At 39.9% G+C, this 27,586-nt stretch overlaps 3 protein-coding genes and 1 long non-coding RNA gene across 8 annotated transcripts in view; 2 read left to right on the top strand and 2 right to left on the bottom strand.

Annotated features, from left to right (window-relative positions):
• Kst (spectrin beta chain, non-erythrocytic 5 kst) overlaps window positions 1-24,755 on the top strand; it is a 60,449-nt gene extending 35,694 nt beyond the window's left edge. For 2 of the 4 annotated variants that reach the window (XM_071714784.1, XM_071714781.1), the window contains exons 4-30: window positions 5,154-5,379; window positions 5,958-6,235; window positions 6,631-9,234; window positions 9,326-9,642; window positions 9,828-10,205; window positions 10,410-11,075; window positions 11,208-11,493; window positions 12,410-12,628; window positions 12,782-13,224; window positions 13,519-13,572; window positions 13,966-14,371; window positions 14,438-14,638; window positions 14,709-15,309; window positions 15,399-15,742; window positions 15,853-16,137; window positions 16,447-18,180; window positions 18,326-18,694; window positions 18,801-19,883; window positions 19,978-20,204; window positions 20,290-20,393; window positions 20,491-20,721; window positions 20,803-21,080; window positions 21,254-21,743; window positions 21,881-22,030; window positions 22,135-22,209; window positions 22,725-22,759; window positions 23,048-24,755. In XM_071714784.1, the coding sequence (XP_071570885.1) occupies window positions 5,154-5,379; window positions 5,958-6,235; window positions 6,631-9,234; window positions 9,326-9,642; window positions 9,828-10,205; window positions 10,410-11,075; window positions 11,208-11,493; window positions 12,410-12,628; window positions 12,782-13,224; window positions 13,519-13,572; window positions 13,966-14,371; window positions 14,438-14,638; window positions 14,709-15,309; window positions 15,399-15,742; window positions 15,853-16,137; window positions 16,447-18,180; window positions 18,326-18,694; window positions 18,801-19,883; window positions 19,978-20,204; window positions 20,290-20,393; window positions 20,491-20,721; window positions 20,803-21,080; window positions 21,254-21,743; window positions 21,881-22,030; window positions 22,135-22,209; window positions 22,725-22,759; window positions 23,048-23,290 (12,327 nt within the window). In that variant the 3' untranslated portion in view covers window positions 23,291-24,755. The remainder of the gene's footprint in view (window positions 1-5,153; window positions 5,380-5,957; window positions 6,236-6,630; window positions 9,235-9,325; window positions 9,643-9,827; window positions 10,206-10,409; window positions 11,076-11,207; window positions 11,494-12,409; window positions 12,629-12,781; window positions 13,225-13,518; window positions 13,573-13,965; window positions 14,372-14,437; window positions 14,639-14,708; window positions 15,310-15,398; window positions 15,743-15,852; window positions 16,138-16,446; window positions 18,181-18,325; window positions 18,695-18,800; window positions 19,884-19,977; window positions 20,205-20,289; window positions 20,394-20,490; window positions 20,722-20,802; window positions 21,081-21,253; window positions 21,744-21,880; window positions 22,031-22,134; window positions 22,210-22,724; window positions 22,760-23,047) is intronic. The other 2 variants (XM_071714782.1, XM_071714783.1) reach the window with 2 other exon arrangements.
• Window positions 557-4,384, bottom strand: LOC139777393 (uncharacterized). Its single transcript, XR_011719348.1, has 3 exons — window positions 4,348-4,384; window positions 2,525-2,573; window positions 557-2,404 (listed from the first exon to the last, which is right to left on the bottom strand). It is a non-coding gene; the product is annotated as an uncharacterized lncRNA (long non-coding RNA).
• A 408-nt stretch (window positions 24,756-25,163) lies between the features above and the next one.
• Window positions 25,164-26,852, top strand: Thoc7 (THO complex 7). Of its 2 annotated transcripts, none has more exons than XR_011719345.1 (4): window positions 25,164-25,297; window positions 25,461-25,885; window positions 25,978-26,166; window positions 26,599-26,852. XR_011719345.1 is itself a non-coding variant. In XM_071714789.1 (4 exons), the coding sequence occupies exons 1-3, from the start codon at window positions 25,237-25,239 to the stop codon at window positions 26,107-26,109; spliced, it is 618 nt and encodes a 205-aa protein (XP_071570890.1). In that variant the 5' UTR covers window positions 25,164-25,236; the 3' UTR covers window positions 26,110-26,138; window positions 26,599-26,852. The 2 variants fall into 2 exon arrangements, 1 of the variants encoding a protein (XP_071570890.1); XM_071714789.1 differs by having other exon boundaries at window positions 25,978-26,138.
• Window positions 26,214-27,581, bottom strand: LOC139777390 (alpha-ketoglutarate-dependent dioxygenase alkB homolog 6). The gene is made up of 5 exons (XM_071714788.1): window positions 27,390-27,581; window positions 27,135-27,311; window positions 26,877-26,984; window positions 26,606-26,704; window positions 26,214-26,525 (listed from the first exon to the last, which is right to left on the bottom strand). Exons 1-5 carry the CDS (start codon window positions 27,435-27,437, stop codon window positions 26,268-26,270), a joined length of 690 nt encoding a protein of 229 aa, XP_071570889.1. The 5' UTR covers window positions 27,438-27,581; the 3' UTR covers window positions 26,214-26,267.
• Between the last annotated feature and the right edge of the window lie 5 nt (window positions 27,582-27,586).

The raw sequence follows: 27,586 nt of genomic DNA, 5'->3' as shown, positions 1-27,586 counted from the left end.
ATAGCTATACTTATAACGATGAGTGCACCGAAAATAAATTGCGACGCCGCCCTTCGTCGTAAAAACGGGAGTCAATTATTTCATCAAAGGCAGTTTTCTTAACGTGTCGCTTATAGTAACTTGTCACGACTGCGCTATATTTATCCTATTCCTTTCTTGTAAGACTTCTCAGATCCCGTGGGGTTGTTTAAAAATACCTCGTGGTTAATTTCGCGAATCGCTGAGTGCGACTTGCGTCGCGCATGGTGAATGGGACGGTTAAACGCATACGGCGATTTTTGCTTACACTTGGATTCTAAATTCAATTCAATCGTTCATTTCATAACATTTGACGTCCGAATATCATTAAGTATAGACTGCATTGTGATTAAATGCAGTAAACTATTGCTGTTTCTTCGTTTTTATCGTAATATTTATACATATTATATATTCATGTAAATATATACGATGCGATGCGTACACTATTTATAGTATTAACATAGCACACATTCGAGTGTAGCATTTTTTCAAATGCGAATATTCTGTTTTATGTAGTTTGTCATAATACATTTGATTTGATTTGATTTTACGCAGAAAAAATCCAACTGCGCTTTAAAATTCGTATTTTAACACACTTCGCTGCATCGCATGATTATGCCGCGGTAGAAAAACAACGATACTTGTCTCGGATAAAGTTGCGTGATGATACACTCTATAAACTGTTTCGAGAAAAAAATTTCTAAAAAAAAGACAGTTTAACAAAGAACCATGAAGTGATATACGAAATATAATTCAACTCGCATTCCACATTTTGATCCAGTCTTGTTTCCATATGCATTTTATAAGAATTTCGTGTAATTTAATTTACATTTTGTTGCATTTTATTCGCGAATCGCGTTGTCTCGAGCCGCAATGTTGCATTGTCGCAGGCTTCGTCGCTCGGCCGCGCTTCGCGCCGAATTGCATTTCAGCTCGCGATGCACCGTTGAGCAGCGGTATCGCTCGCGCCGTATCGCGTATCGGTTGACATCGCATTAGAATTCCAAAGTTAATGACGTGGAGGAGGGAAGAGGGGACGCGAGATCAGCTGATCCGGCTGGCTACCGATCGTTGCACCGCGGTCGGCGCGTAAGCCGCACGTCGTTACGCGAAGCGTCGCACTATCATTATCGAATGGATACCGCTCGCTGTTATTACGGACGAGGTGCATAATGCGCGCGGTAGCTGCAAATTGCACGGTGACAGCGACGGGAATACGCTTGCCCCCGTGTTCTCGCCACACGGTTTAGCCTAAGTAGACCATTAGTCGTACGTCCTGTCCCGTTATCGCATGCGGTGAATCACGCCGGAAGGGATGAACTTTTTTAGGTACGATAAATCGGTGGCGACATTCCGCGCGCGTTCGCTCAGCTTAATGTGCCTTGTTCGCTATTTGTCTCGCCGAGAGGACTGTCTTCCCGTGTATAGGAAGCGCATGCGAATGCATCTTTGAGAAGACGTATATTCATCATAAGTAACAGTAATCGTTAAAAATGATAAGACAGATATTTAACGAATATTCTTTCTTCGTTTTGATGATATCGAGCCACAAAGTAGCTAATGAAAGGTCAAGAAGCGAACAAAATGTCACATAAAAGCTGAACAGAATTCTTAATACATTTATATTAAAACTCAAGTGGGAGTAGATAAGTTCATTAATATCTCCATATCATATATAATTATATAAAACATAAATAATAGAAAGACTCGATCTTAAAGCAGCAAGTATGAGTCGAGAAATGCAAATGATAATTTCTCTTCCGCGATGAAATGCAATAATATTCAATATCTTGCTGAGATAAAATATAGGGCTGAATTTTCACCGACGATTTAATTAAACTAATTGAATTCTAACCGGCTTTTTGCTTTATTTTCTCATCTATGGTGGTCGTGGATATAATACTCGACTTATGATTTAAGTTTATTTCACGTCTCACGGTTTTTGAGCTGAAAGAAAGTCGAGTTAAATAATAACCGAGTCCGAGGTGGTAACCGCCCCGCTCGGACATCTGGCAATCGGTCGCCGCAAAATAAGCCGAGATGAGCACGTGGCTGGAAGCCTGCGGGAGATGAGGAAGTCCGGTCTGGTCGGCCGAGATGACGTTGAGATCCAGCAGCACTCGTCGGCGGTCTCGACCAGACTCGGCTCGTTAACTTCGTCCGCGAAGACGTTGCCGGCGACGGCCGCGTAACGGTGACGCTACGCGTCCTCTTTGTTTTGGATTCCGCGAGCTGTCAGCCGCCCCGGCTGACAAACGCCATAATTTCCATTTCCCAGCGGCCTTGATAGAACCCCCGGCCCCCGGCACAAGTGATCGGACTGCATTCCAGCAGCAGCAGCAGCCGTGCGCGGGAAACGTCCGTCGCCGGCGTGCGCCGCGATTAACTATAATAGCGTGACGAGAAGCATGAGCGAGACTGTCGATCTCATTCGATACTTCGCGGTTGATATCGTCAAGCGAGCGAAATTACTTACAACCGCGAGTTACAATACAAGACGACTTACCCCTTTTAATGGCCAAACGTGAACTTGCCTCAGAAGGTTCGAGCGGTTCCTGTAACATTATAAAACATGTTTAGTATGTTTCTGATTTGTGCGTTGTAAAAGTTTTACATTTATAGCATATTATTATTATTACGTCAATTATGATGATAATATTATTATTATACCATGTATAATATAATATAGAGTTAATCTTCTTTATTATATATAGCGAAAAATTCATTAAACATATTTTTTTTATTTAACTTTAGATGCATCTCCTAATTAAACTTTATTTTTAAAATACTGCCAAAGCAACATTTTCCTGCGCTGGAATGTAATTGAACAACGCAAACTGTTAAAAGAAGTATTATATGCCTTCTACTTCAAGCGTATTCTGATGACTTCTCTGACATCGCGATATCTAGCTGCTGCGAAAAAAGCGATACTCTCCGAGGAGGAAGCGTTTATATACGAGTCTCTGTGATCTTCATATGTTTCCCATGCATATACCGAGCGCGGTACCTACTATTATATCATCAGCGTCTACATCCGCGAGCGCTGGGCGACCATTAAAAACACATTGACTATCATCGCAAAATTATTAGCGATCGGCAAACATATAATAGCGCAGATGTCAAATGATCCAACGTTCTACTTTCACCATCGACAAGAGATTATCAATAACGGCTCGGCAACCCGTGGTTGTGCCGTCGCGTCGCTGCCGATTGGAAGTAACAAATGCTGCATTATCAATAAGACCCTATTATGCTTGAGTGAACCGTAATGTAGTGACACACAGCAATCGGTTGCCACTGGCTGCAGTGAGCGCGAGAATAATTTTACTGACACGAAGAGATTCACGAGCGGAATAATCGAGCCATTAATTATTATCTAAATTAGAATATATCTCTGTGTAATACATTTACAACTTATTTGTTTTATCTAATTTCTATCATTACTATTCGATCAATAAAATGCAAGTTGCAAGTTGCTTTGCATGTCGGCGAGATAAACTTTATCCGAGAAACAATTGCTACATACTGAAGACATCATTTTGCCTAATTTGTACTTTAAAGGCTTAATAATAAAGGCTAGCTTTGTTATTTTGTATAATTATAAGACGCGAGGCCGTAAAATACGAAACCAGGCCGTGTACGGAGAAAAGAGGCCAAAAAAGATTTCTGTGCCCGTTCCGCATGCTCCTCGATGACGCGGAATAAAATGCAATTATTAAATCGCATCAGTTGTAATTCATTATACGGCGCGGTCGCATAATTACTTCCGCCGAGTCGGCGCTCTCAACGGGATTTTACGCGCCTCGAAATTAATGGCCCGAAATAAATTTCATAACCGCCGCGCATCCATGACTTAAATAAAATTAAAGACAGGAATCTCGTGAGAGACTGATATTAAGTACCGATGTTTGTATTCGTTTCTTTTGGACCTTTTGGACCACGCCGACCACGCGCAATGACAACCAATTGCCAAACACATCGCCATTAAGATTTACGCGTCTGACACAATTATAATATTTTGACGTTTCGAGATTTTGATTCAACCGTTCATTTGTATCCAAAAATTAATATGATAACTTTGGATTTTATTCTGTAACATATATAAAATCTGTATATTGAAAAAAATTCAAGATACAGCTGCATGCGGTTAATTAGTTTAATTAAGCGCTATGACAAGGCGACTTTATCCAATGTACTTTCTCGGTGACACTTTATACGATCGTTACAGCGCAGCGCCTTGATACTCTCGATTACTCAGAATACCGCGATTACGCACAGTTTTCTATTTTTACGAATTACTCAATTATTAAAACCTGTCATTTACGCAACCTGCTTCGAATGCTGCGCCGTGACTGTGCAATAGATTGGAATGCGAGTAATCATGCGAACGGCGGGTATACGTCGGATAAATTATACAGGCGCATTATTCACTCGCTGATCGATGAGTTTCGCGAAAAAACTTGCGGGATCTCGCCGCATAGCGTAGCATATTGGAATGACGAGGTTCTAAAATGGAGAAACTCGGAAATATATTACTATGTTAACATAGAGACGTTATATGAGAAAGAAGTTTTGAAGAGAGAAAAAGAAAGTTCAGTTAAAGAAATCCTGCTGGCGTTTTGTGTGTGTGTGCGCCTATGACATAACTATATATAAAACATAATTTCATTGACTTCTAAAAAAAGTATTGGTATCATTTATTAGGTAGGGTAAGCCGACCAGTGAATGAACAGGGTCCAGTAAATGAACAAAATCACTTATATTTTAAATATGAAAAAAATCATGGGTTGAAGATAAATGATTTTGTGATGAAAATTAGGAGAAAAATTCACAGATTACGTTGAGATCAATTTTCATCACAAAATCATTTATCTTCGACCCATGATTTTTTTCATATTTAAAATATAAGTGATTTTGTTCATTTACTGGACCCTGCAATGTTCATTCACTGGTTGGCTTACCCTACTAATATTATCAGGATCGAAATAGTTATCGCGATCATTATAGGCTATTTTCTAATGTTAAAATATATTTCGCCTAGAGAATTTGTGTAATACTAAATTTTTTCTAAATTCACTATCGTCTTTAATTTCTTTTATTCCTCCTAATCTCAAAGATTACATTCTCTCTTCCAGGTCCGTCTCGAGAGTATCGGTGCAGAAGATATCGTGGATGGTAACCCCCGATTGATTCTCGGTCTCATCTGGACCATAATTCTGAGATTCCAAATCCAAGAGATCGAAATCGATGTGGACGAGGAAAATGATAGCAGCGAGAAGAAGTCTGCCAAAGATGCTCTGCTACTCTGGTGCCAGAGAAAGACAAATGGCTATCCCGGCGTTAACATCCAGGACTTTACCGGTGAGTCGAGTTCTCGCCTTGTATACAATCAGGCGGCATGAATATTCAAAGTATCCGAATGATGTAAAAAAAATTTTGAAGAAACCCTGTAATATTTATGAATCTAGGAAACATTTAGTATAATCTTACACGTGAATCCAAGCTATAAACAGTATATATAAACCTTTATCCTGTACTTTTTGAAGCGTTTAAAAATTCATAAGACAATTGAGAGAATAATTATAATCAAGAATTATTATATTTTATATAAGTGTACCTTTTATAGGAAATTAAATATTATACTAACGGAGAAGTCTCGTCTTAAGCAAAGCTATGTGAGAAGGTCAACGACCAAAATACGAGCAAAATAAGGATGTTAGTTTAAAGTGATATCTAATTTATTTACAATAATTGAGTAAAAATATTGAAAATAAAAATTAGATATCACTTTAAACTAACATCCTTATTTTGTTCGTATTTCGACCGTTGACTTTCTCACTCAGCTTTGACTCTCTAACTTAAATATTGTACATAAAGATGTATAAGAGAAATTTAAAATATTTTAAACTATACAAAAATTTTAAATTATATACAAATAGGCTCCTGGAGAAACGGACTTGGTTTCAACGCTCTCATACACGCTCACAGACCGGACTTGGTGAATTGGTCGGAATTACAGCAAAATAAGAACATCGATAATCTCAATTATGCCTTCGACGTTGCTAATTCAGAACTCGGCATACCGCGGCTGTTGGACGCAGAAGACGTGGACACAGCCAGACCAGACGAGAAGTCCATTATTACCTATGTTGCGTCTTATTATCACACATTCGCCAGGATGAAGAACGAAATAAAGAGCGGCAAAAGAATAGCGAATGTACGACTACTTGAAAATCTCATTTAATACATATAAAATTGTAAAGTTATAAAATCTAAAGACCTAATAAAAATCTAAGAAGTTGAGAATCTAAATATCATCCTGATAATATTAAAATTATATCAAAATCAAAGAATCTGAAATATTAATAATTTTCTAATGTAAAAATTTGAGAGAATTTTTAAGAATTTCTTCAAAATTTAAATTAATACTTTTTAACGAAAATGTATCCATAGAATATGTATTTGAATATCCATATGTTACATTTCATAATTAAAACATCCTGTGGTTCGAAAAACTACAAATTCAAGAATCTAAGAATCAATTAAATTTAATTAAATAATTAAATTAAAAATCTTAACAGATCTTTTGATGACTCTTTTTTGTACTCACAGATCGTTGGTCAGATGATGGACGCCGACAAGATGAAGATCCACTATGAGAAACTAACGACTGACCTTTTGGAATGGATCAAGATGAAAATCGAGGTTCTGGAGAGTCGAAGCTTCCCGAACTCGCTCGAAGGTATTCAACGGGAACTCCTAGCCTTCAAGCAATACCGAACAGTGGAGAAGCCGCCGAAGTACAAGGAACGGTCCGAGATAGAAGCGTTGTATTTCCACATAAACACTCAGTTAAAGTCTCTGAATCAGCCGGCGTTCACCCCGCAGGAGGGCCAGCTGATCCACGACATCGAAAGAAATTGGGTAGAATTGGAAAGATCGGAGCACCGTCGTGAAGTCGCCCTGAGGACCGAGTTGTTGCGACAAGAGAGGCTCGAGCAACTGAATTACAAGTTCGAGAGAAAGAGCGTGCTCAGAGAAGGTTACTTGAAAGAGATGATTCAGGTCCTGACGGATCCACGATACGGCAGTAACCTAGCGCAAGTAGACGCCACAGTAAAGAAGCACGAGGCCATCAGTGCCGATATCTTGGCACGCGAGGAGCGCTTCCACGACCTGACGAACATGTCCGAAGAATTGGTGCGGGAGAACTATCACGGCTTAGAGAGAGTTCGCAGCAGAGAACAGGAAGTGTTGCAGAGATGGAAAGAATTGCTGGCTTTGCTGGACCATCACAAATCCAATCTGGTCGCGCTCAGCTCGCTAATGACCTTGATGAGAGAAATTGATACAACACTGGCTTCCATTCAAGAGCTCCAACTGAACTTTCAGAGCACTGATGTGGGCCCGCATCTACTGGGAGTCGAGGATCTCTTGCAGAAACACAGCTTGCAGGAGCTGCAAGTGACGGCTCTAGGCGAGAGCCAAAGACGACTCGGTAGACAGGCCGCTCAGCACTTGGCACAGCCGCAGAACAAGGAAGCGCCATTGCTGCAGCAGAAGTTGGAGCTACTGAATGGCGCTTATGACGAGCTCGTGGAGAACAGCAAGGAGCGTAAAGCTCGGCTAGAGGATGCCAGGAATTTCTTTCACTTCCTTCAAGATCACGAGGACGAAGAGTCGTGGCTGGTGGAGAAACAGCGAATATGCAAGGCTGGCATTTCTGCGAAGGATTTGCGGGCCGTGATATCGCTGCAGCAGAAACATAAGGCCCTGCAAGATGAGATGAAAGTGCGCAGGCCGAAATCCGAGCAACTTTGCGATGCCGGCAAAAAACTGATAGCCGATAATCACCCGTCGGCATTGGAGATACAGAATCGAATAGACTCGTTACAGGAACATTGGAGGGTCTTGGAGGAACTGGCGGCATTGCGGAAAAAGCAGTTGGATGACGCGGCCGAAGCGTTCCAATTTTATGCTGACGCAAACGAGGCGGATTCGTGGATGAACGAGAAAATGGCTTTAGTGGCCTCAGAGGATTATGGAGTGGACGAACCGAGCGCCCAGGCCTTGTTGCAGCGGCACAAAGATTTGGAGGGCGAATTAAACGCCTACAAAGGCGATGTGCAGTCCTTGAACACACAGGCAGAGAAACTGATCAAATCCGGCATTTCCACCCTGGAGTTATCCGCCGATCCTGAACCGGTCGCCGAGCTTGAGCAGGAAGAATGGAGCAAGGAGATCAGATTGGTGCCGCAAGACGAGTGGGTGGATGAGGTAGTCGAACGACTCGAGCCGAAAACTATTCACGAGGATAGATTGGTACCGCAAGTAAAAAGTTTATATCCATTTAACGGTCAGGGCATGCACATGGCTAAGGGCGAAGTAATGTTTCTGTTGAACAAGACGAATCCCGACTGGTGGAGCATTAGGAAAGCTGACGGTACGGACGGATTTGTGCCGGCTAATTACGTGCGCGAGATCGAGCCAAAAGTCGTGCAAGTGCAGGTACGCAGACCTGAGAAGGTCAAAGTGACGCAGCGCGTGAAGAAGACGAAGATGGTAAAGCAGGTAGTGCCGGTCCGACGATTAAAATCCATCAAGTCTACCGTGAAGCCGATCAAGCGAAAGGCGGTGAGCGACGGTGATAGCGTGGAGAAGCGACAGAAGAAAATCAACGAAACTTACAGCGAGTTACAGGAACTCGCTGTGAAACGTCACGCGTTGTTGGAGGACGCCATCAGGCTTTACGGCTTTTACCGGGAGTGTGACGACTTCGAAAAATGGATCAAGGACAAGGAGAAGATGTTAAGAGTCGACGATCCTCGCGACAACGTCGAGACGGCGAGGAGAAAGTACGAGAAGTTCCTAACGGATCTGTCAGCCTCCGGGAAACGGGTAGAGGCAATAGACGCAGCGGTAGACGAATTCGTTCGTCAAGGTCACAGTCAGCTGGACAAAGTCAAAGCCAGGCAGAGGCACATTCATCAGCTATGGGAACATTTGAATTGGTTGAAAACTCAGAAAGAAAAGAGCTTGGAGGGCGCATCCAGTGTTGAGTTGTTCAACAGAACCTGCGACGAAGCTCACGATTGGATGCTAGAAAAGATCACCCAACTAGACACCGCCGAGTTGGGACCTGACCTAAAGACTGTGCAAGCTCTGCAGAGGAGACATCAACATTTGGAACGAGAATTGGCACCAGTTGAAGAAAAGGTTAAACAATTTCAGCATTTCACAATAAATTTAATAAATAACAGAAAATAATGACTCTTATTAATTTTTTCATACAATTTTATTTTCTCAGGTACGGAAAGTGGATTTATTAGGCAACAGCGTTAAGAGTTCGTATCCACACGAATGTAACAACGTCAATGTGAGACAAAACGAGATCAAGGATCTGTGGAACAAAGTCCAGACGAAGGCCAAGGAGCGACGATCTCGTTTAGAAGACGCGGTCGGCCAACAGATATTCATGAATAGTTCGAAGAACTTGATCAACTGGGCCATGGACATACAAGAGACAATGAAGGCCGAGGAACCAGTGAGAGACGTTGCCACGGCCGAGCAACTCAAGAAACAGCACATGGAGCTTGGAGAAGAAATACGAACCAAAGAAGACGAGTATGTAATCGCTATTATTGTACAATCAGCTTTTTATTAAAAAGTTCTTTAAAATTTAGTAAAAATAACTTATCAATAGTGAATTTATTAAAATAATTTTTATTATGGTAGTGTTATTAATCAAGAATATTGTTAGTAAAAAATCTAATTTTTTATAAATCATATTTTTTTTCGTATGCTTGCAGATTCCGCGAAGTTGAAGATCTCGGACGAGAACTACTACGTCGTAACCCGACATTGACAGATGTAGGTGAACGTCTGGACAAGCTAAATGGATTGTACCCAGCGGTAACAGCCGATTGGATGGCAAAAGAAGAATGGTTACGACAATGTCTGGAATTGCAACAATTTAATCGAGAAGCCGATCAGATCGAAGCTACTACCAGCTCTCATGAAGCTTTCCTTGAGTTCACCGACTTGGGCGAATCTTTGGATGACGTCGAGGCTCTATTGAAACAACACGAAAAATTCGAGAACACCCTTCACGCGCAAGATGACAGATTGAAGGCATTTAGTGACACCGCAGACAAGTTAATCGCCCAAAATCACTACGAAAAAGATTAGTAAGTATCAGAAGAACGATTTGTCAGATTGATTGCTTACGAATAAAAATATAATGACATATCGCATAAACTTGAGTTAAACTGAAGTCACTGAACTAAAATGAATTAAAATTAATTTAAAAACTCATTTTAATCACAATTTTTTTTAAATGTGTGTTAAGGAGATGCTATTGTATTAGTTATATAAACCTGATTTATATCTAGCATCAACGAAAGAAGGAACCAAGTACTAGCCCGCCGCATGGCAGTGAAGGACGCCGCGCAACGTCGAAGAGCAGCTTTAAAGGCATCCGAGCATTATCAACAATTCTCAGCCGAAGTGGATGACTTGCGCGATTGGTTGGGCGACAAGATGAAGACCGCGGCCGACGAAAGCTATCGCGACTTGAATAATCTCGAGCGCAAACTGCAAAAACACGAAGCTTTCGAACGAGAACTGCGTGCCAATGAGGGACAATTGAGAGCAGTCAACAAGGCAGGCAAGGCGCTCATATCAGAAGAAAATTACCGATCAGACGATGTGGGCAAGACTTTGAAAGATCTAAATGATCAATGGGACCGATTGGTAGCATTGTCGTTGGAGAAAGGTCGTAGACTGCGACAAGCGGCCTCACAACACGGATACAACCGCACTATGGAGGACGCTAGATTAAAACTAGAAGAGATAGAGAGTTGTCTCCAGAGTAAGCAAGTAGGCACGGATCTCCGTAGCTGCAAAGAGTTGCTGAAAAAGCACCAGACCCTCGAGAGCGACATGTGTCAATGGGAACAGAAAGTAGATGATCTCGTGGCCATGGGTCAGGAAATGGCGCACGAGGGTCACTTCGATGCGGTGAACATCCTGAAGTCAAGTCAAGCCACCCAGAGAAAGTACGTATGAAATTTTCTTCTTCAATTATGTTATACTACCCTTTCTTTTAAACTGATTGTTTAATGATCAACCTGATTCTTTACCGAGATGATCGTGGATATACAAATGACGAAGTTTATTATATTTGATAGATTCCGCAGTCTGAAGGAACCAGCTAAGAGACGTCGAGAAGCATTGGAGGAAAGCCTGCGTTTCCATAAATTCGGTTTCGAATTGGACGCAGAGTTGCAGTGGATCAAGGACCACTTACCTCAAGCGTCGTCGACGACGCTTGGACAGAACCTGCATCAGGCCCAGACTTTGCACAAGAAACACAAGAAGCTGGAAGCGGAGATCGCCGGTCATCAGCCTATGATAGACAAGACTCTGGCTTCTGGACAAACGCTCATCGATCAGGCTCATCCAGAGAAGAAAAAGGTAAATTACGAGGATTTCTTTGCCAAATAACTATCTTTTTCTCGCGGTTTCGTACAATGATCGGCTGATACGAGACTGGAGTAAGAACTTGTGATTTTTGCACAGCTGGAGCTTCTCGAAGGGTATCGCGTTTACGAAGGTAAGGTGGACACACAACAACGCATGGAAAATGTTGTCACAAATGTTTATCGCTTTTCTGTGATCAATGATAATTATAGCAGCCCCAGATATCCTAGACATCATGTAATTAACAAATTGTTTTTATAGGATGTTAATAGTTATACTTTATTTCTGTAGCTTAGTTTCTAAAATTACCTGAACTATTTGTATATATATTTATATGATTGATTCTTCATACACAAAAATTCTTTTAAAGAATTTCAATGAAATTTAAATCGTATTGCAAAATGTAATATCCGATATACGGCAATACAAAACTTTATGTATGAAAATTATATAGTAAAATTTTTTGATTCCTAGACATATTTAATATTGTGTATCAAGAGTCGAATTTTTTCTTTTTTTTTTATATAAAAATACGAATTAATTTGTTCATTGTAATCTCAATTGTTTTGCAACTTATTTCAAGTTAAGGAGGTAAAGTCTATTATTAAAAAATATGTGATTTATACAATTTTAGTTGCAACAGGCTTTCTGATTTTATTCTATTGCTTAATAAATAAGTCTTAGGAATTATAAGATAGAAGGTGCATATGTTGTTGCATGCAGACACAAATTGATACTTTTGTCATAGCGATGGAACTTTAGGCAGTGTGTCAGCATTGACATCAGCGATTAATTACTTAATGAATTATTAATTTGTATTTGTTTTACACGAGTAACAATGTATTGAAAATGTCGTTAATTGAGCTATTAAATAGCAATAAGTAATTGGTTGCATTAATAATTTTACTAGATCCAAGAACTGTGCGATATTCTGGATGATGCGTGGAGGGATTTGCAAGACAAAGCGGGAGAGCGTAGCAGAGCATTGGACTTGTCCCTAAAAGCACAAGAATTCTTTTTCGAAGCCGGCGAGGTTGAAAGCTGGCTCAACGAGAAGAACGATGTGCTGAGCTCTACCGATTACGGCAGGGATCGCGATGCCGCCACGAAATTATTGACAAAACACAAGGTACGTATTTTCTAAAACAAAATGAAAAATGTAATCAATCGAAAGTAATTCACTATATTATTCGATCGGAATTTAATCGGAATGTAATCGGAATTGTCACAATTAACTAAATATAATGTTACTGACTATTCATGTTTGGCTTATAATTTACAGGCTGTTGAGCTCGAATTAGACACATACAACGGCATCGTAACAGAAATGGGACACACAGCTTCCACAATGATCAACTCGAAGCATCCCGACAGCAAGGCGATAGCCAACAAGCAGCAAGCGATCGTTCAACAAATGCGCGCTTTGCAGCGACTGGCTACCGTAAGGCAGCAACGTTTAATGGAGAGCATGTATCGTCATGAATATTTCCTAGAGAGCAGAGAGTTGGAGCAATGGATCAAGGAGCAAGAACAAGCAGCGGCATCGGAGGACTACGGTCAAGATTACGAGCATCTGTTGCTATTGCAAACGAAATTCAATGACTTCAAGCATCGAATAGAGGCTGGATCCGAGAGGTTCAATCAGTGCGAAGAATTAGCCAGAAAACTGATCGCGAACGAGAGTCCTTACATCCAGGATATCGAAAAACGCCAGGAACAATTAGGGTAAATCTTTAGCTCATCTTATCCAATAAGGATCTTTTTGTCATTATTTTCGTTTCTGCTATTTCATTGTTTTCTTATCACTCTCGTAGAATATTAGTATCCCGTCACTTGCACGCAATAAATTAACAAAGTGACGTAATTGATATAAATTAATATCTTTCTCTTGGTGTTAGTCTAAAATTCTAAATTAATATCATGTAATATAATGTTCTTTGTGATTTACAAATCTATTTGTCTATTTTTTTTCTCGGTGTTGGGTCACTAACTTTTTTTCCGTATACGTATTCAACATAGATCCGATGAAGACGATCCGGCGTTACAAGTACAAAATCAACACGCGGTGATGAAGTGAGTATACACTTGGTTACTTGGACTAACTTATGTGTATATAGGACGTTAAGTTGTCTCATACTATGATTCAAAGCTTATTTATCTTCTACGCTTCTTTTTCGAAATTTCGCAATCTTATGCCTTTAATCTTCATAGTTCTTTAGATTGCTTTTTAAAAACTTGGTCTTAAAACCTTCTAACTCTAAAATCTTGTAATGTAGAAATTATTATGTACTAACTGTTCAAACTTTTGTAAATTTGTACATACTTGTTAATATCATAATTATTTATCTCTATGTTACAGATAAAATTATTTTTCTGAATTTTTCTGAATTGTGCTTTTCTTCTTAAAAATTTTGCATAATTTCCAAAAAGGGTAAAATAACTTTGAAATACAATTGTTTATCGCAGAGAATCGTGGCAGCATCTATTGGGTCTCATCCGAAATCGCGAGCAACGATTACAAGCAGCAGGCGAAATTCATCGATTCCATCGCGACGTGGCGGAAGCGCTGTCACGAATACAAGAGAAAGAGGCTGCTTTGCCAGAGGATCTTGGTCGCGACTTAAATTCCGTTTTGGCGTTAATTAGACGTCATGAAGGATTCGAAAATGACCTGGTCGCTTTGGAGGCTCAGTTGCAAGTCTTAGTCGAGGATGCCTCCAGATTACAAGCTCATTATCCAGGCAACAACGCAGTACACATCGATCAGCAGCAACAAATCGTTGTTGCTCATTGGGAGGAGTTGAAAGAAAGATCCGCTCATCGAAGGGATCAGTTGCAGGCTAGCTGCGACTTGCAACGATTCCTCACTCAGGTATTAAATTATATACTTCTTACCGTTTATATTTGACGATTGATTTCTAACGAGGGAAACATTTAGGTAAGAGACCTAATGAACTGGGCAGCTGGACTCCGCGCTACAATGTCGACGGAGGAAAAGGTTCGAGATGCGGCCAGCGCGCAGATCTTAAAGGCGGAGCACGAGGCCCTGAAAGGAGAAATCGAAGCGCGAGAGGACAGCTTCAGCTCGGTGCTTGATCTAGGCGAGGCCATGGTGCAAACCGGTCACTATGCCGCTATGGTAAGTCTACCTATCGAAGATAATAACGACTCTTGCGAATGTCTGTTAATCACATCGACTTACTTCTCAGGAGGTTGAGGAAAAGTGTAACCAGTTGCTGGATGAACGGCAGAGGCTGCACACCGCTTGGCAACAAAAGAAGGTGCATTTGGATCAATTGATCGACTTGCATTTCTTCCTACGAGACGCCAAACAGCTCGATACCTTGTCCAGCACTCAAGAAGCCGCACTGAGTGGCGACAACTTTGGAGTCTCAGTCGAAGAGGTAGATGCGCAGATGAAAAAGCATAACGAATTCGAGAAGCTGTTAGTCACCCACGAGGAGAAGCTGACGGCGCTGCAAGAACACGGAAGTAAACTTCTTGCTCAGAATCATTTCGACTCACCAACGATCGCTCGGCGATTGAACGAGGTTATACAAAGGCGTGCAAGAATCCGTGACCTTTGCGATGCGCGAAGAAGAAGATTGGAGGCCAGTTTGTTGCATGCACAATTTGTTAGAGACGTAGGTGAAGCCGAGTCCTGGATAGGCGAAAAGCAGAAGAAGTTGGAAGCGGAAGCGTCGAAAGGCGAGGTGTCCAGCTTAGAGGACAAGATCAAGAAGCTGCAAAAACACCAGGCGTTCCAAGCAGAGCTGGCAGCGAATCAGAGCAGAATCGAGGAAATTAAAGGTAATTGATTGATGCTCAAGTTGCCGTTATCGCCCACAGAATATTCTCACTTGCATAAAAAATTAATAATAAATTTATTTACAAAATAGCAAAAGGAGAAACGTTGTTAGCGCGAAAACATCCGGCGAGCACAGAAATTCATCAGCAATTAGAACATCTACATGCGTCTTGGCGGAAATTGTTGTTGGAGTCTGGTAATCGGGGCAGAGGTTTGGAAGAGGCTCAAGATATCTTGGAATTCAACAATCAGGTAGAGAAGATTGAAGCGTGGATCAGAGATAAGGAAATGATGGTCCAGGCTGGTGATACCGGAAAGGATTATGAGCACTGCTTGAGCCTCCAAAGGAAACTCGACGATGTAGATAGCGATATGCGTGTGGATGATTCCAGAATAAAAACAATCAATGCTTTAGCAGATAAGCTTATAAAACAGGTAAAATCTTTCACATGGAAAACTAAAATAAATATTATACTGAAGCGTATTACTGAAGTATAAATTTTATTATTAAAAATATTCATATTATTTTGCTATATTTCGGACAGGGTCGTGATAATGAATCAAAAGCAATTCAACAACGGCGCGACAACTTTAATAATAAGTGGAAAGGTTTGCAAGGTGCGTTAAGTACGTATCGCGAAACATTAGCGGGTGCACTAGAGATCCATCTATTTAACCGAGATATAGACGACACAAACCAAAGAGTTATTGAGAAATCAGTGGCCATGAACACGAGTGATACAGGAAAAGATTTACCAGCTGTCGAACAGTTACAAAGAAAACAAGAGGCTATGGAACGAGACATGACAGCAATAGAAGGCAAATTGAAGGTAAAGATTGCATCAATTTTTCATTAATTTTTTGCTTTAGAATTAATCGTAAATTTACTAATAATTTAGATAAAGTAATGAAAGATTAGTATAGCTATATAGTATAGCTCCAAATTTTTCGTTATTAAGTAATTAATATTTTTAATATACTTTGTGTATATATTAATAGAATTTTAGTAATTGCACAAAACACACACACACACACACACACACACACACACACTTGCATTTCATATTTTGTGAGATCATGAATATGTTTTTAAATATAAAGAAAATTTTATATTTCAATTTCTTTATATGTTATTTTAGGAGCATAAAGCAGAGGCGCGAAACTTGTCGCACAAGTATCCAGACAAGGCATCCGAAATAAACGGGATACTATCCGAGCTTCAATCTAACTGGGATGATCTACAACGTGTGACTCGACATCGGCGTGAAGCTTTGAATCAAGCCTACACATTGCACAAATTCCAAGCTGATCTGCATGAATTGGACATTTGGGTGGCAGATACTATTAAACGCATGGATGAATCCGAAGCACCGACCACCATATCCGAAGCCGAAGCTGTACTAGAACTGCATCAAGAGAGAAAGGCAGAGATCGATGGTAGACAAGACATATTTAAAGGCTTAAAGGATCACGGCCAAAAGCTAGTGTCGATTAACGAGGATGTCAAGGATAATCTTGGGCATCTTGAAGAGCTCAGACAAACTTTGGGAAATGCCTGGGACAATCGCAGGCAGAAATTAACGCAAGCACATCAATTGCAATTGTTCAAGGAGCAAGCCGATCAGGCTGACAGCTGGCTGGCGACGAAAGAGGCGTTCCTCAACAACGACGATCTTGGCGAATCGCTATCAGGCGTCGAGACACTATTGCGTAAGCATGAAGAATTCGAGAAAATGTTGGCGTCTCAATTGGGACGTATCGAAGAGCTGGAGAAATTTGCTAACGAAATCCTATCTCATGGACATGCGGACGCGGGTATAATAAAGCAGCGACTCGCCTCAGTCTGTACCAGAAGAGACAAATTGAAGAACAACGCGACAGCCAGAAGGAAGAAACTTTTGGAGAGCCACCACTTGCACCAATTCCTCAGGAATATATATGAGGTGGAAGGCTGGTTGCATCAGAAGCAACAGGTGGCGAGCGACGAAAATTATAGAGATTCTTCGAATTTGCAAAGCAAGATACAGAAACACGCCGCATTTGAGAGCGAGTTGATGGCAAATAAAGGAAGAGTCGCAGCAGTAGTCAACGAGGGAGAAGCACTTATCGAGGAAAACCATTACGCCGCGAAGGATATACAGGAACGTTTGGATGAGTTGGAGGCAGAATGGCGTCTGTTGCAAGAGACTAGCGAGCTGAAGAAGAACCGGCTGAATGATGCGTATCAAGCCTTGCTATTCGGTCGTAGTTTGGACGAATTCGAGACGTGGATGGACGAAGTGGAGACCCAGTTGCAATCAGAGGATCACGGCAAGGATCTCTCGAGCGTGGCAAACTTGCTGAAGAGACACACAAATTTGGAGAACGACGTGCTCGGTCACAATGAAGCGTGCGAATCTATCAAGGACACCGCCGCCAGTTTTCAGAAATCGAATCATTTCTTGAGCGATGAGATTCAAAAGAGAGCGTTAGTTACGATCAATAGATACCACAGTCTTCAGGAACCGATGCAAATACGCAGGGACAATTTGGAAGACGCGAAGTTACTGCATCAGTTCGCGAGAGATGTTGAGGACGAATTGCATTGGTTGTCGGAGAAGGAACCATTAGCCGCGAGCAACGATCTGGGCAGCTCTTTGACTACTGTACAGCGATTGCAAAAGAAACACCATGCTTTGGAAGCGGAATTGTTATCCAGAGAGCCTGTAGTGGCTTCACTGGTTAGCAGAGCGACTGTGATGATTAGAAGTGGACATTTCGCAGCGGATAAGATTGATGAGTTGACCAAAAAGTTGCAAGAGGAATTATCACACCTCAGAGATCTGGCAAGTGTCAGGAAATTGAGATTGCTCGACGCTGTAGAATCACAAATGGTAAGAAATTAAATGTATTTTTCTATTGATATGAAATTAATTATTATAATTAACATATAACACATTAAATAATTTCAGTAATTTTAATAATATAATTTTAATCATTTTTACACGCACGATGGAAAATGAAATTTGCGTTTTATAGTTTTATGCCGAAGCCGCAGAAGCTGAGCAGTGGATTAGAGAGAAACATCCACAACTGACGTCATCTGATCATGGCAAAGACGAAGATTCTGTGCAGTCTCTGCTGAAGAAACTAGAAGGCATCGAGCGTGACTTGTCTGGTTTCGAAAGTACGATTGATAATCTAAAGAAACTTTCGCGTGGCCTAGTCGAGCGGCATCACTTTGATAGCAAGAATATTGCGCAAAAACAGGCGGATATCGAGTATAAATTCAAAGAACTGCAAAGATTGAAAGAATATCGACTGCAGAGATTATCGGAGAGCGAGAAGTTTTACAAATTTATCAGACAGGCGGATGAAGTGATCGAATGGATCGGGGACCAAACAACGGTAAGATTAGATAATTAATTAATAATTATGTAACTTTACCTTTTTAATTTCTAATATATTATTATAAAACTAATATTAATATAATTATTAAATATTATAATTAAAGATCGCCGCGTCAGAGGACTATGGTTGCGACGTGGAACACGTGGAACTGCTGATCCAGATATTCGACAATTTCCTAGCCGGGTTGACGACCAGTGAAGGACGTGTATCGGCTGTGCTTGATGAGGGGCAAAGGCTGATCGACCAGAACAATCCTGAAAAAAGCAAAATACTCCAGAAAATTGACGAAACAAAACAACAATGGGAGGACTTGAAGGAATTGGCGCACGCTCGACAAGACGCGTTGGCGGGCGCCAAGCAGGTTCATATGTTTGACAGGACAGCCGACGAGACTATCTCCTGGATACAGGAAAAGGAAGCGGCTCTCAGCTCGGACGGCTACGGTCACGATTTGGAGACAATTCAGGCATTAGTAAGGAAGCATCAAGGATTCGAGACTGACCTGGCGGCTGTGAAGGAACAAGTAGAGAGCCTGATGGAGGAAGCGTCAAGGCTGATCGAGCTATTCCCGGACGCGCGTATACACATTAACGTGAAGCATCAGGAGGCAGAAGCGGCCTGGGCTGAGCTACTGGAGCAAGCGGCGCAGAGGCGAAGCAAACTGGCCCAGGCGGAACAGCTGCAGGCCTACTTAGGCGAGTACAGGGAGCTGATATCTTGGATAAATGAGATGGTGGCCAAGGTAACGGCGCCGGAATTGGCGCGGGACGTTCCTGGTGCCGAGGCACTGCTTTCTAGGCACAACGAGTACAAATCGGAGATCGACACGCGCGAGGAGGCCTTTGAGAAATTCTATCGAACCGGACAGAAACTAATCGAGCAGGGACACTTCTTGGCGAAGGAGATCGAGGACAAAATATCGGTGTTGCAGCAACGCCAGCAGATTTTGAAAGATACATGGCAGCAGAGAAGGCACATTTACGAACAGAATTTGGACACGCAACTGTTCAAGAGGGACGCTGAGATCCTAGAGAGCTGGATAGTTAACAGGGAACCGATGCTGCAGGAAGAGAAATTGGGAGAGAGCATTTCGCAAGTGGAGGAATTGATAAGGAAGCACGAAGACTTTGAAAAGACTATACAAGCGCAAGAGGAAAGATTCAGTGCGCTTAAACGAATAACGATGGTGAGTTTATCCTTCAATATAATGAAGATAAAAAATTGTTGACTATTGTTGAGAATTTACAATATAATATTTAATATTATAAACATTCACACAGCTGGAAGAAGCCTTTCAAAAGCAGCAAGAGGCGGAAATGGCCGCACGCCAAGCAGAAAAAGAGCGTGTGGAACGGGCGAGGATCGAGGAACGGAAACGTAAAGAGGTACAAAGGATAACTGAAGAGCGGAAACGCGAAGAGGAACGTAGACGGTTATTAGATACTTCTCATCGCGCGCAACACGACGAAATTAACGGCTCGGTCGATGAACATGAGTCTGCGAACAAGTGAGTAAAAATTAAGATTCAACCCAAGACTCAGATATTCGAAATAATAATCTGATTTCACAAATATCATTGGCTTATTCATCAGGTTATCTCCGCTGAAAGGTGCTACTGCTTCCGAAACAGCAGAATCTGCGACACCCCAGAAGCCGTACGGTTTATCGCACATGTTTAGCGTAAAATTAAGACCAGGTACGTAATTTTATGCAAAGAAATCAATTAATTGCGCTCTTGCCGTCAATAAAAAGATCTGATAATTGATTGTGAAATTATATACCAATTTCTTCAGCAACTTCGGATATCAAGAGAGCTGAAAGCATGAAAGTGGATACGAAGAAACCAAAACGGACTCCGAGCTTCACGACTAGACGAAGAACGCAAAGCTTCCGGAAACTGCAGCGAATGGAGAATATGGACGCTCTTCGCCCAGTCGAGATTCAAGGTCTTCTCGAGCGAAAGCACGAGCTTCAAAGTGCCGGCAAAAAAGCAGCCGTTAGATCATGGAAGCAATATTATACCGGTATCTAATCATTCACGAAATTAAATAGACGTAAAATGTTTCTTTAGCCGCAAATCTATTTTTATTTCGCAACTATTTCAGTATTGTGCGGGCAACTGTTGTGCTTCTTCAAGGACATGGAAGATTTCTCGTTAAGTAAAGCGGCCACTGCCCCTATAACCATTTTCAATGCTATATGCGAGAAGGCGGACGATTACACGAAGAAGAAGAACGTATTTCGGCTGAAGTGCACGGACGGTTCGGAATTCTTGTTTTTAGCACCAAGTCAAGAGGAGATGGAAGACTGGGTTAATAAAATCTCGTTTCACGCGAAGTTGCCACCAAGTCTACAGCTTTTAAGCTACGACGAGTCTCAGAAGGTTTGCAATAAAAACTATATTTTTACTATTTCTAAACTTTCTCTCTTTTTGTTTCTATATTAGTATCTATAATTTAGTCTTTTAATCCTATCATATCCTAATCATATACTCTGACTATTTCAACATACTATGAGACTTGAATTGTGAAGTGAATCTTTATTCCTCGAAATCAGATGCAACAGGAAGGCTTGCAGAGGCTGCAGAGTTCGAGGCTCGAGCACGCGGACGATAACGCATCGACCGGAAGTAGTCGCGCTTCCACACCGGAGATGGAGCGCAAGAATTCTGTGATCAGGCGCGATCCCACCTCGGCAAATCAACACTCGCCCAGTTCGGTACAAATAGAGTTCCTGCAGATGCACCGGCACAATCAGCAACGGCGCAACGACGCGCAGAACGCCGAGGCATTCTTGGCGTCGCAGAGATCCGAACCGCAAACTCAGACGGAATTTCTGCAGATGCACAGGCAGCAGCAGTTGCTAACGCAGCAGCAGCAACATCAGCTAATGCAGCAAGAACAATTGGCGGCTCAGCGAGATCAGTATCAACAGAATTCCGCGATGCTGGGAACCGACAAACCGCCCATACCGCCACGAGGCGCTCCACCACCTGTCCCTATGCGAACACCCAGTTCGGAAAATATGGTGCAATACAGGCGCAATGGTACGTCTTTTTAGATAAAATTTACTTTGCGTCAGTCTTGTATTTAATAATTTTTTTCAAGTATTTATTATATTATAATCTATAATCCTGTGCCTTTATGCATCGATAAAGATTTGTTTAAATGTTATTATGTATAGATGTGGAACACCATTTGCCACAAGGAAGGCCCAACTATGCGCAGCAACGAAGCGCAACATTAAATCACAATGGGTCCGGCCAGTATTCATCGAACGAGCCACCGGTATGGCACCGACAGAGCAGCGTGGATCTTCCTCCGCAACATCAAGGTACGTCATTGTATAATATAAGTTAAAAGTTAAAAGATTCAGAAGGTTCAGAAAGATTCTACTCGATATTCGTCGACACGTGAACATTCATCGTCATTTTATAGAATTAGCACCTCCATTGCCATCGAGTGCGCCTCCACCGACTAGAATGGCTCAGTGGAAAATTCCTCGTGATTCTGGTCAGTCATTACAAAACATTCACACTCGATAAAAGAAAGATTGATGTGTAAATCGCATGCAATCATTCTGCGTTTATACATTTGTTTTCATCACTCATTTACACCTGCATCTTACCGAACATTTTTTCCCGCATTTGGCAAATTGCTTGGCAAGGGATGTAAAATGCTGAAGCAATGTGAAGCAATTATAATACATTTATAAATGTGTGTAAAGCCATAACCGAAACACATAGGCATATCTTCCAAAGGATTAATACTAACGGATTCCCGCTATTTGTTCATAAGCACTTCAGAAAATTTTAATTTAATATTCCATTTTGCTGATACGTCTGCACTTCGATTTTCTAACTCTACAATTGATAATTTATTCATCGATAATAACAATTGTAAATAGCTATTTGTTAGACGATAACAATTGTTTTAGTTATAGCTGGATTTTATAATTGAATGTTGCAATTTGTGATCTCAATTTAACGGAATAAAAATTTCTTAATTGTATTTTTCGTCTGTTACAGCATACGGGAATGTATCCATACCAAATATCAGACAGGTAAGTTCCTAATTCTCAAATTTATATTAAAATAATTTATGTTAAATTCTTTGAGAATAAAAAAGAGATAGAACATTTTTAATTTACTTTATGAACCGGAACTGTAACCACTATTATATTCTCAAAGATGTATATTTTAGAATGTTACTAAAACTTATTGATACATTATATGTATTTCAATTAAGGCAGTTGCGACAATCATAACGATTTCTTAGCGCAATTGCAAATCTATAAATCTCACTGTCTTTTGTTTATAAGCCCGAATAATGAATTCGTATTCTTTTACAGGGTGTACAACAACAAAACAATACTTTCACTGGCAGACCGACGTCATTGCCGCCTTATGTCGCTCCGCCAGCAGCTCCGCAAACGACTCCTCCAAGCATCGCAGTGGTGGATAATAGAAGAGCGTCTGAGAGTGGATCAGAAAGCGAGCAAAGCTCAGGCGGCAATCGGAAAGATCGCGATTACAAACGAAGTTCCGTATTGAGTAATCTATTCGGAAGACGTAAAAAACCTTCTCAATCGTAACGCAACCTCCGGGAACTTTCACACGAGCTATTAATTTAAATATGGGTGCAAGGAACAATTTTCCTCGAACGGCAAAAAAATAAAGCGAACGACAAAATTCCTACATCATCGAAGATTTAAATACCGTAGCACTTTTGCTAAACAGTACATAATAATTTATTTTTTTTCTTGTGAGGAGTATTATAGTAATTTCATTATAATTTGTGCAATGATTTTTAATATGTTGTACTTCGATACCGCAAACGTAACTAAATATGTAATAAATTTTCGGATATTCACGATCGAGATTGATCGCTGATTATAATCAAAATATATTCCTACTTATAAATAAGTAAAAAATCAAAAGTCATATCAAAGAGTTAGAAAAATATAAAAATTAAAATTCAGATTTTCATCAATAAAGTTTCATCGTTCAGAAATTCATATTCTTCAAAAATATGGAGCTCTTAGATAACATCGCGAATTATCGAGATTCCCAATCTTATTGATGGATTTTGTATATTGTTTATGCAAAAGTAACATTTGTGAGAGAAATAATATTTGTGTTTCTAAAAATTAAAAAATTTAATTATTAACTGTCATAATCCAAGGATCAAATTATGGAATTCTTTAAATTATGGAATATTTTTTACAGACATTATTGAAAGATTATTATTAACATTAGATAATGTTTCAAAATAATTTTTTCACACTAAATAGAAAATATACAAAAATATGCAGTATACACTACTTATTTTTGTGTATTTATTAATGATCCATGAAAAAGACATCCTTCAAGATATCTTTTTTTATGACAGTTGAATGATAAAAAATTTCAATTATTGTATTGAAAAGAACAAACATACTTTTTTACACTCAATGTTAATTTCTGATCTAATAATAACTCTCTGTTACGTAATAGCAACTGAATGATGAATTCTGATGTGTGAAGACTTACGAGAATATCGCAACGAATACAATGACGTTTTGTAATATAAAAAAAATTACAATTCCGCAAAAGAAAAAGAGGTGACCACTACCGGGTTTATTTGAGATGTACCTGACTTTAAGAACGAAGTGTAGGATGACTTCTGTTTTCGGAGATTATCTTTTTCTTTTTTTTTCCTTTTTAAGTTAAAAAGTATCAACAGAGACGTTAAAATACCAGAAGGGTGTAATGTTTAAGTTGTAGATGTCATAATATATGTTGCAAATATTATATATTTGAAGACCCACATGTGGGACCAATGATCTTAATGTATTAGATACCAGAGATAGACATATTTTTTGATGAGGAGGACGAAATATTATATATTCTCGAGCGTTATACCATTTCTTATGATAATGGTGATGTTACGAAATGTAAAGTGTATTTAATACAATAAAAATTGTGTACTATGCAGGCGTTTTATCGCCGTCCCGCATGTAGTTAGAGAGAGAGTGAAAGAAGAGGTCAAAATATAATATTATACAAACAAAAGAGAAATTTATTTGCAAAATCCGAACTACATTTATCTGCAATACCTAGGAGATGCATTATTTAATTTATGAACCATATTAATTCATTAACTATTTACAAAAATAGGCGAGTAAATAACAGCAATTATTTACATAAAAAATAAATTTTAAATTTTCAAAAACTGCGCAGATTTGCACAAAGTTTTCGTAATTTCATTCAAATCTAATTATTAATTGTGTAATTTTATCTAGATAAAAGACAATTCCCTTTTTCTTATTCTTTCCATGTCCTTTTTGTAAATACCTTTTTTAGATTACAATTCTAACAATCGATATATAAAAATGTAAAAGTATTTTTTCCTTTTGCGTTGATATTTGTTTTTCAAAAATATATTTCTTTTCTCGTTACCATCCGTACTCGCATTTTAGCTTGTAAGTTCTCATCCCAGCCGTACAACACTACGCCAAGATGGCGTATTTCATTGATGTAATCGTGTAAATGTGTACACATGTTCAATTGTTTCTTGGTTACAAGTGTTGACAAGTGCACGCGTCTAACAATGGTTGATGGTAAATAGCATTTCAAAAATAATATTACGACTGCAATATTTACTGCTATAAAAAATTATAACTAGCCCTTGGGCAATAAAAGATTTTATGCACATTTTTCTTTTAATAAACTGTATATTGTGCAGGCGTAATATATCGTACATATAAATTTTTCATATTGCAGAAGAAGTAATACGCCGGCGACTGCTCATAGACGGCGATGGGACAGGAGACGATCGTAGGATTAATATGCTATTAAAATCATTCATAAAATGGATCAACAGTTCCGACGTGGACAACACGCTACACGAAAGAATGCTGTCACAATTGGCACAATGCGAATTTGCACAGAAGAAATCCAGGCTAGTCTCGAACATGAGTCGAGAAGAGTTAAAAAGCTACGAGCAGCTGTCGAAGGAAATCGAGGTACAAATAGAGAAGGCCAAGGAAGACATAGAGAAAACTAAGGCGGAACTGCAGGATGCCAAACGCGTGAGGAAAAACAGGATAGAGTACGATGTACTAGCCAAAGTCATTAATGAACAACCAGACCGATTGGAAACGCACATCAAGCTCGATACATTGCAACAAGAGCTGGGTGCTTTAAAGGTTTGAGGATATATCACCACGTATAACCTTTTCTGTTTGAAATAGTAGTTATAAAAAGATTGGTTAATCTCAAAATCATTTTTCATACGCAGGAGAAGTCAGAACAGCTGGAGCACAAATTAGAAATGCGTCGTAAACAATTCCATGTTTTAATATCCTCCATACACTCTCTACAAGGAATGTTAGACGGAGGTGATGAAGAAATGATGGACGAAGGGATGTGAGCCTTGAAAACGAAGCAGGAAACACAGATGTACGAATATTGTTCAACAATTCCTAAAGTAAATTACCTCACATTGATTAGGCTAGGCAACAATGATACAAGACATTCTGCGCCATTATTTATTATAGGTTTTCCAAATTTCGATAATGCACATATGTATCAAAAAATTTTTAATTTCAGTTTGCTAGTTTTCGGCACATGTCTAATAGTTAAAGACAATCTAGTACCACGTTTGATTACCTCTTCCTCTGTAAACTTTTCAGCACACATATGTAGATTTTTTATCGAAGATTCCGATACGCTATCTGCATCTCTTTCTGCTATAGAATGCAAATAATTGTGGTACAAATCCTTCTGTAGGACTAGCAGACTTCTACGTTCTAGTAGCAAACTGAATTCTAACTTGGGTTGTTGTTGCTGCAGGAATAATATATACATTGTATTAAAATGTATATTGTTACGTGACAGTCCTCTTTATTGTATATTACAGTATCTACCTCTGTTGTTTCCAACCGTTTGTAAAAGTCGAGGAATGTATGGGAACCACAACTGATAGTAGTTACAACAGGATAAAAAAGCGGGCCATCCGAGTGTGCCTGACGAAGATATTACGTTACTGTTCAGTGTGTGCGCTATCAATATGTATATATTCTGTATTTTCTCTATTCTGATATATAGATAGATAAACGTAATTTGTACTTTATAACAAAGAAAAAACATACAGTACAATGTACTTTCACTTTACACTGCCTATCATTTACAACATACCATTATTCCTTGCCCAGATAAATATTCGTTAATTAAAACGTGATTAGGCAATACTCCTTTTTCAAAGGCATTCAAAGCCGCCGCTTTATCAATGTATCTCTGAAGCCACTAAAATATCAGTGTCAATGTTTAATGCATTCACTCAATAATAAATGTAAATGATGCGTATAAAGTACTGTTGTAACAAATATAGAGAAGCGTTCGGCTTTTCTATATTTCTTAATCAATTCCAAGACATTTCACACTCTGTCTACCTACATCGGGGATCTCTTCCGCTATCATCCCTTTGGGATGCGGTCTGCCACCCCAGTTCTGCAATCTACGGTGGCTTAATTGCGTCCATTTTGGTTGCGGTACGCTGTTTACGCATTTTATAATCTGCCTCTCTTCCTCCTCGGTAATAAAATTCGGTATGTAACACGCGGTGTCAGGTATCTGTGATTTGCAAGCGGATTCCTAATGAAATATAACCTCCGAGTTAAATCAGTTACGAATCAAGTAACGAGAGAAAACCTCTGAAACGACGGCGTTGTGCAACAGAGAACCCTGCTCCTCGGTCATTTTTTATAATTTTCCTAAATTGCAAGAGCCGTGTACTCCGTGTAAAAATCCAAATCCCGCGGATCGATAAGTGTCGATGAACGATAATGTAAACAACTGTGACAATCGAGGACGAGGACCGCGTGCACACGTGCGCGTGCGTGCGAATG

Source organism: Temnothorax nylanderi, unplaced genomic scaffold, assembly GCF_030848795.1.
Source record: "Temnothorax nylanderi isolate EJ_2023f unplaced genomic scaffold, tnyl_v1.0 TNYL_tig0146_pilon, whole genome shotgun sequence".
Classification (NCBI taxonomy): Eukaryota; Metazoa; Arthropoda; class Insecta; order Hymenoptera; family Formicidae; genus Temnothorax; species Temnothorax nylanderi.
This window is presented reverse-complemented; position numbering and strand designations above follow the sequence as displayed.

What these genes read in the sequence shown, in the direction of transcription:
- Thoc7 (XM_071714789.1), top strand. Translation starts at nt 25,237, where the DNA reads ATGTTCAATTGTTTCTTGGTTACAAGTGTTGACAAGTGCACGCGTCTA. An exon ending in GCGTCTAACAATGGTTGATG is followed by an intron (nt 25,298 to 25,460) that starts GTAAATAGCATT and finishes TTCATATTGCAG; the next exon opens with AAGAAGTAATACGCCGGCGA. An exon ending in AAGAGCTGGGTGCTTTAAAG is followed by an intron (nt 25,886 to 25,977) that starts GTTTGAGGATAT and finishes TTTCATACGCAG; the next exon opens with GAGAAGTCAGAACAGCTGGA.
- LOC139777390 (XM_071714788.1), bottom strand. Translation starts at nt 27,437, where the DNA reads ATGACCGAGGAGCAGGGTTCTCTGTTGCACAACGCCGTCGTTTCAGAG. An exon ending in TAGCGGAAGAGATCCCCGAT is followed by an intron (nt 26,985 to 27,134) that starts GTAGGTAGACAG and finishes CTGATATTTTAG; the next exon opens with TGGCTTCAGAGATACATTGA. An exon ending in TATCTGGGCAAGGAATAATG is followed by an intron (nt 26,705 to 26,876) that starts GTATGTTGTAAA and finishes TATCTTCGTCAG; the next exon opens with GCACACTCGGATGGCCCGCT.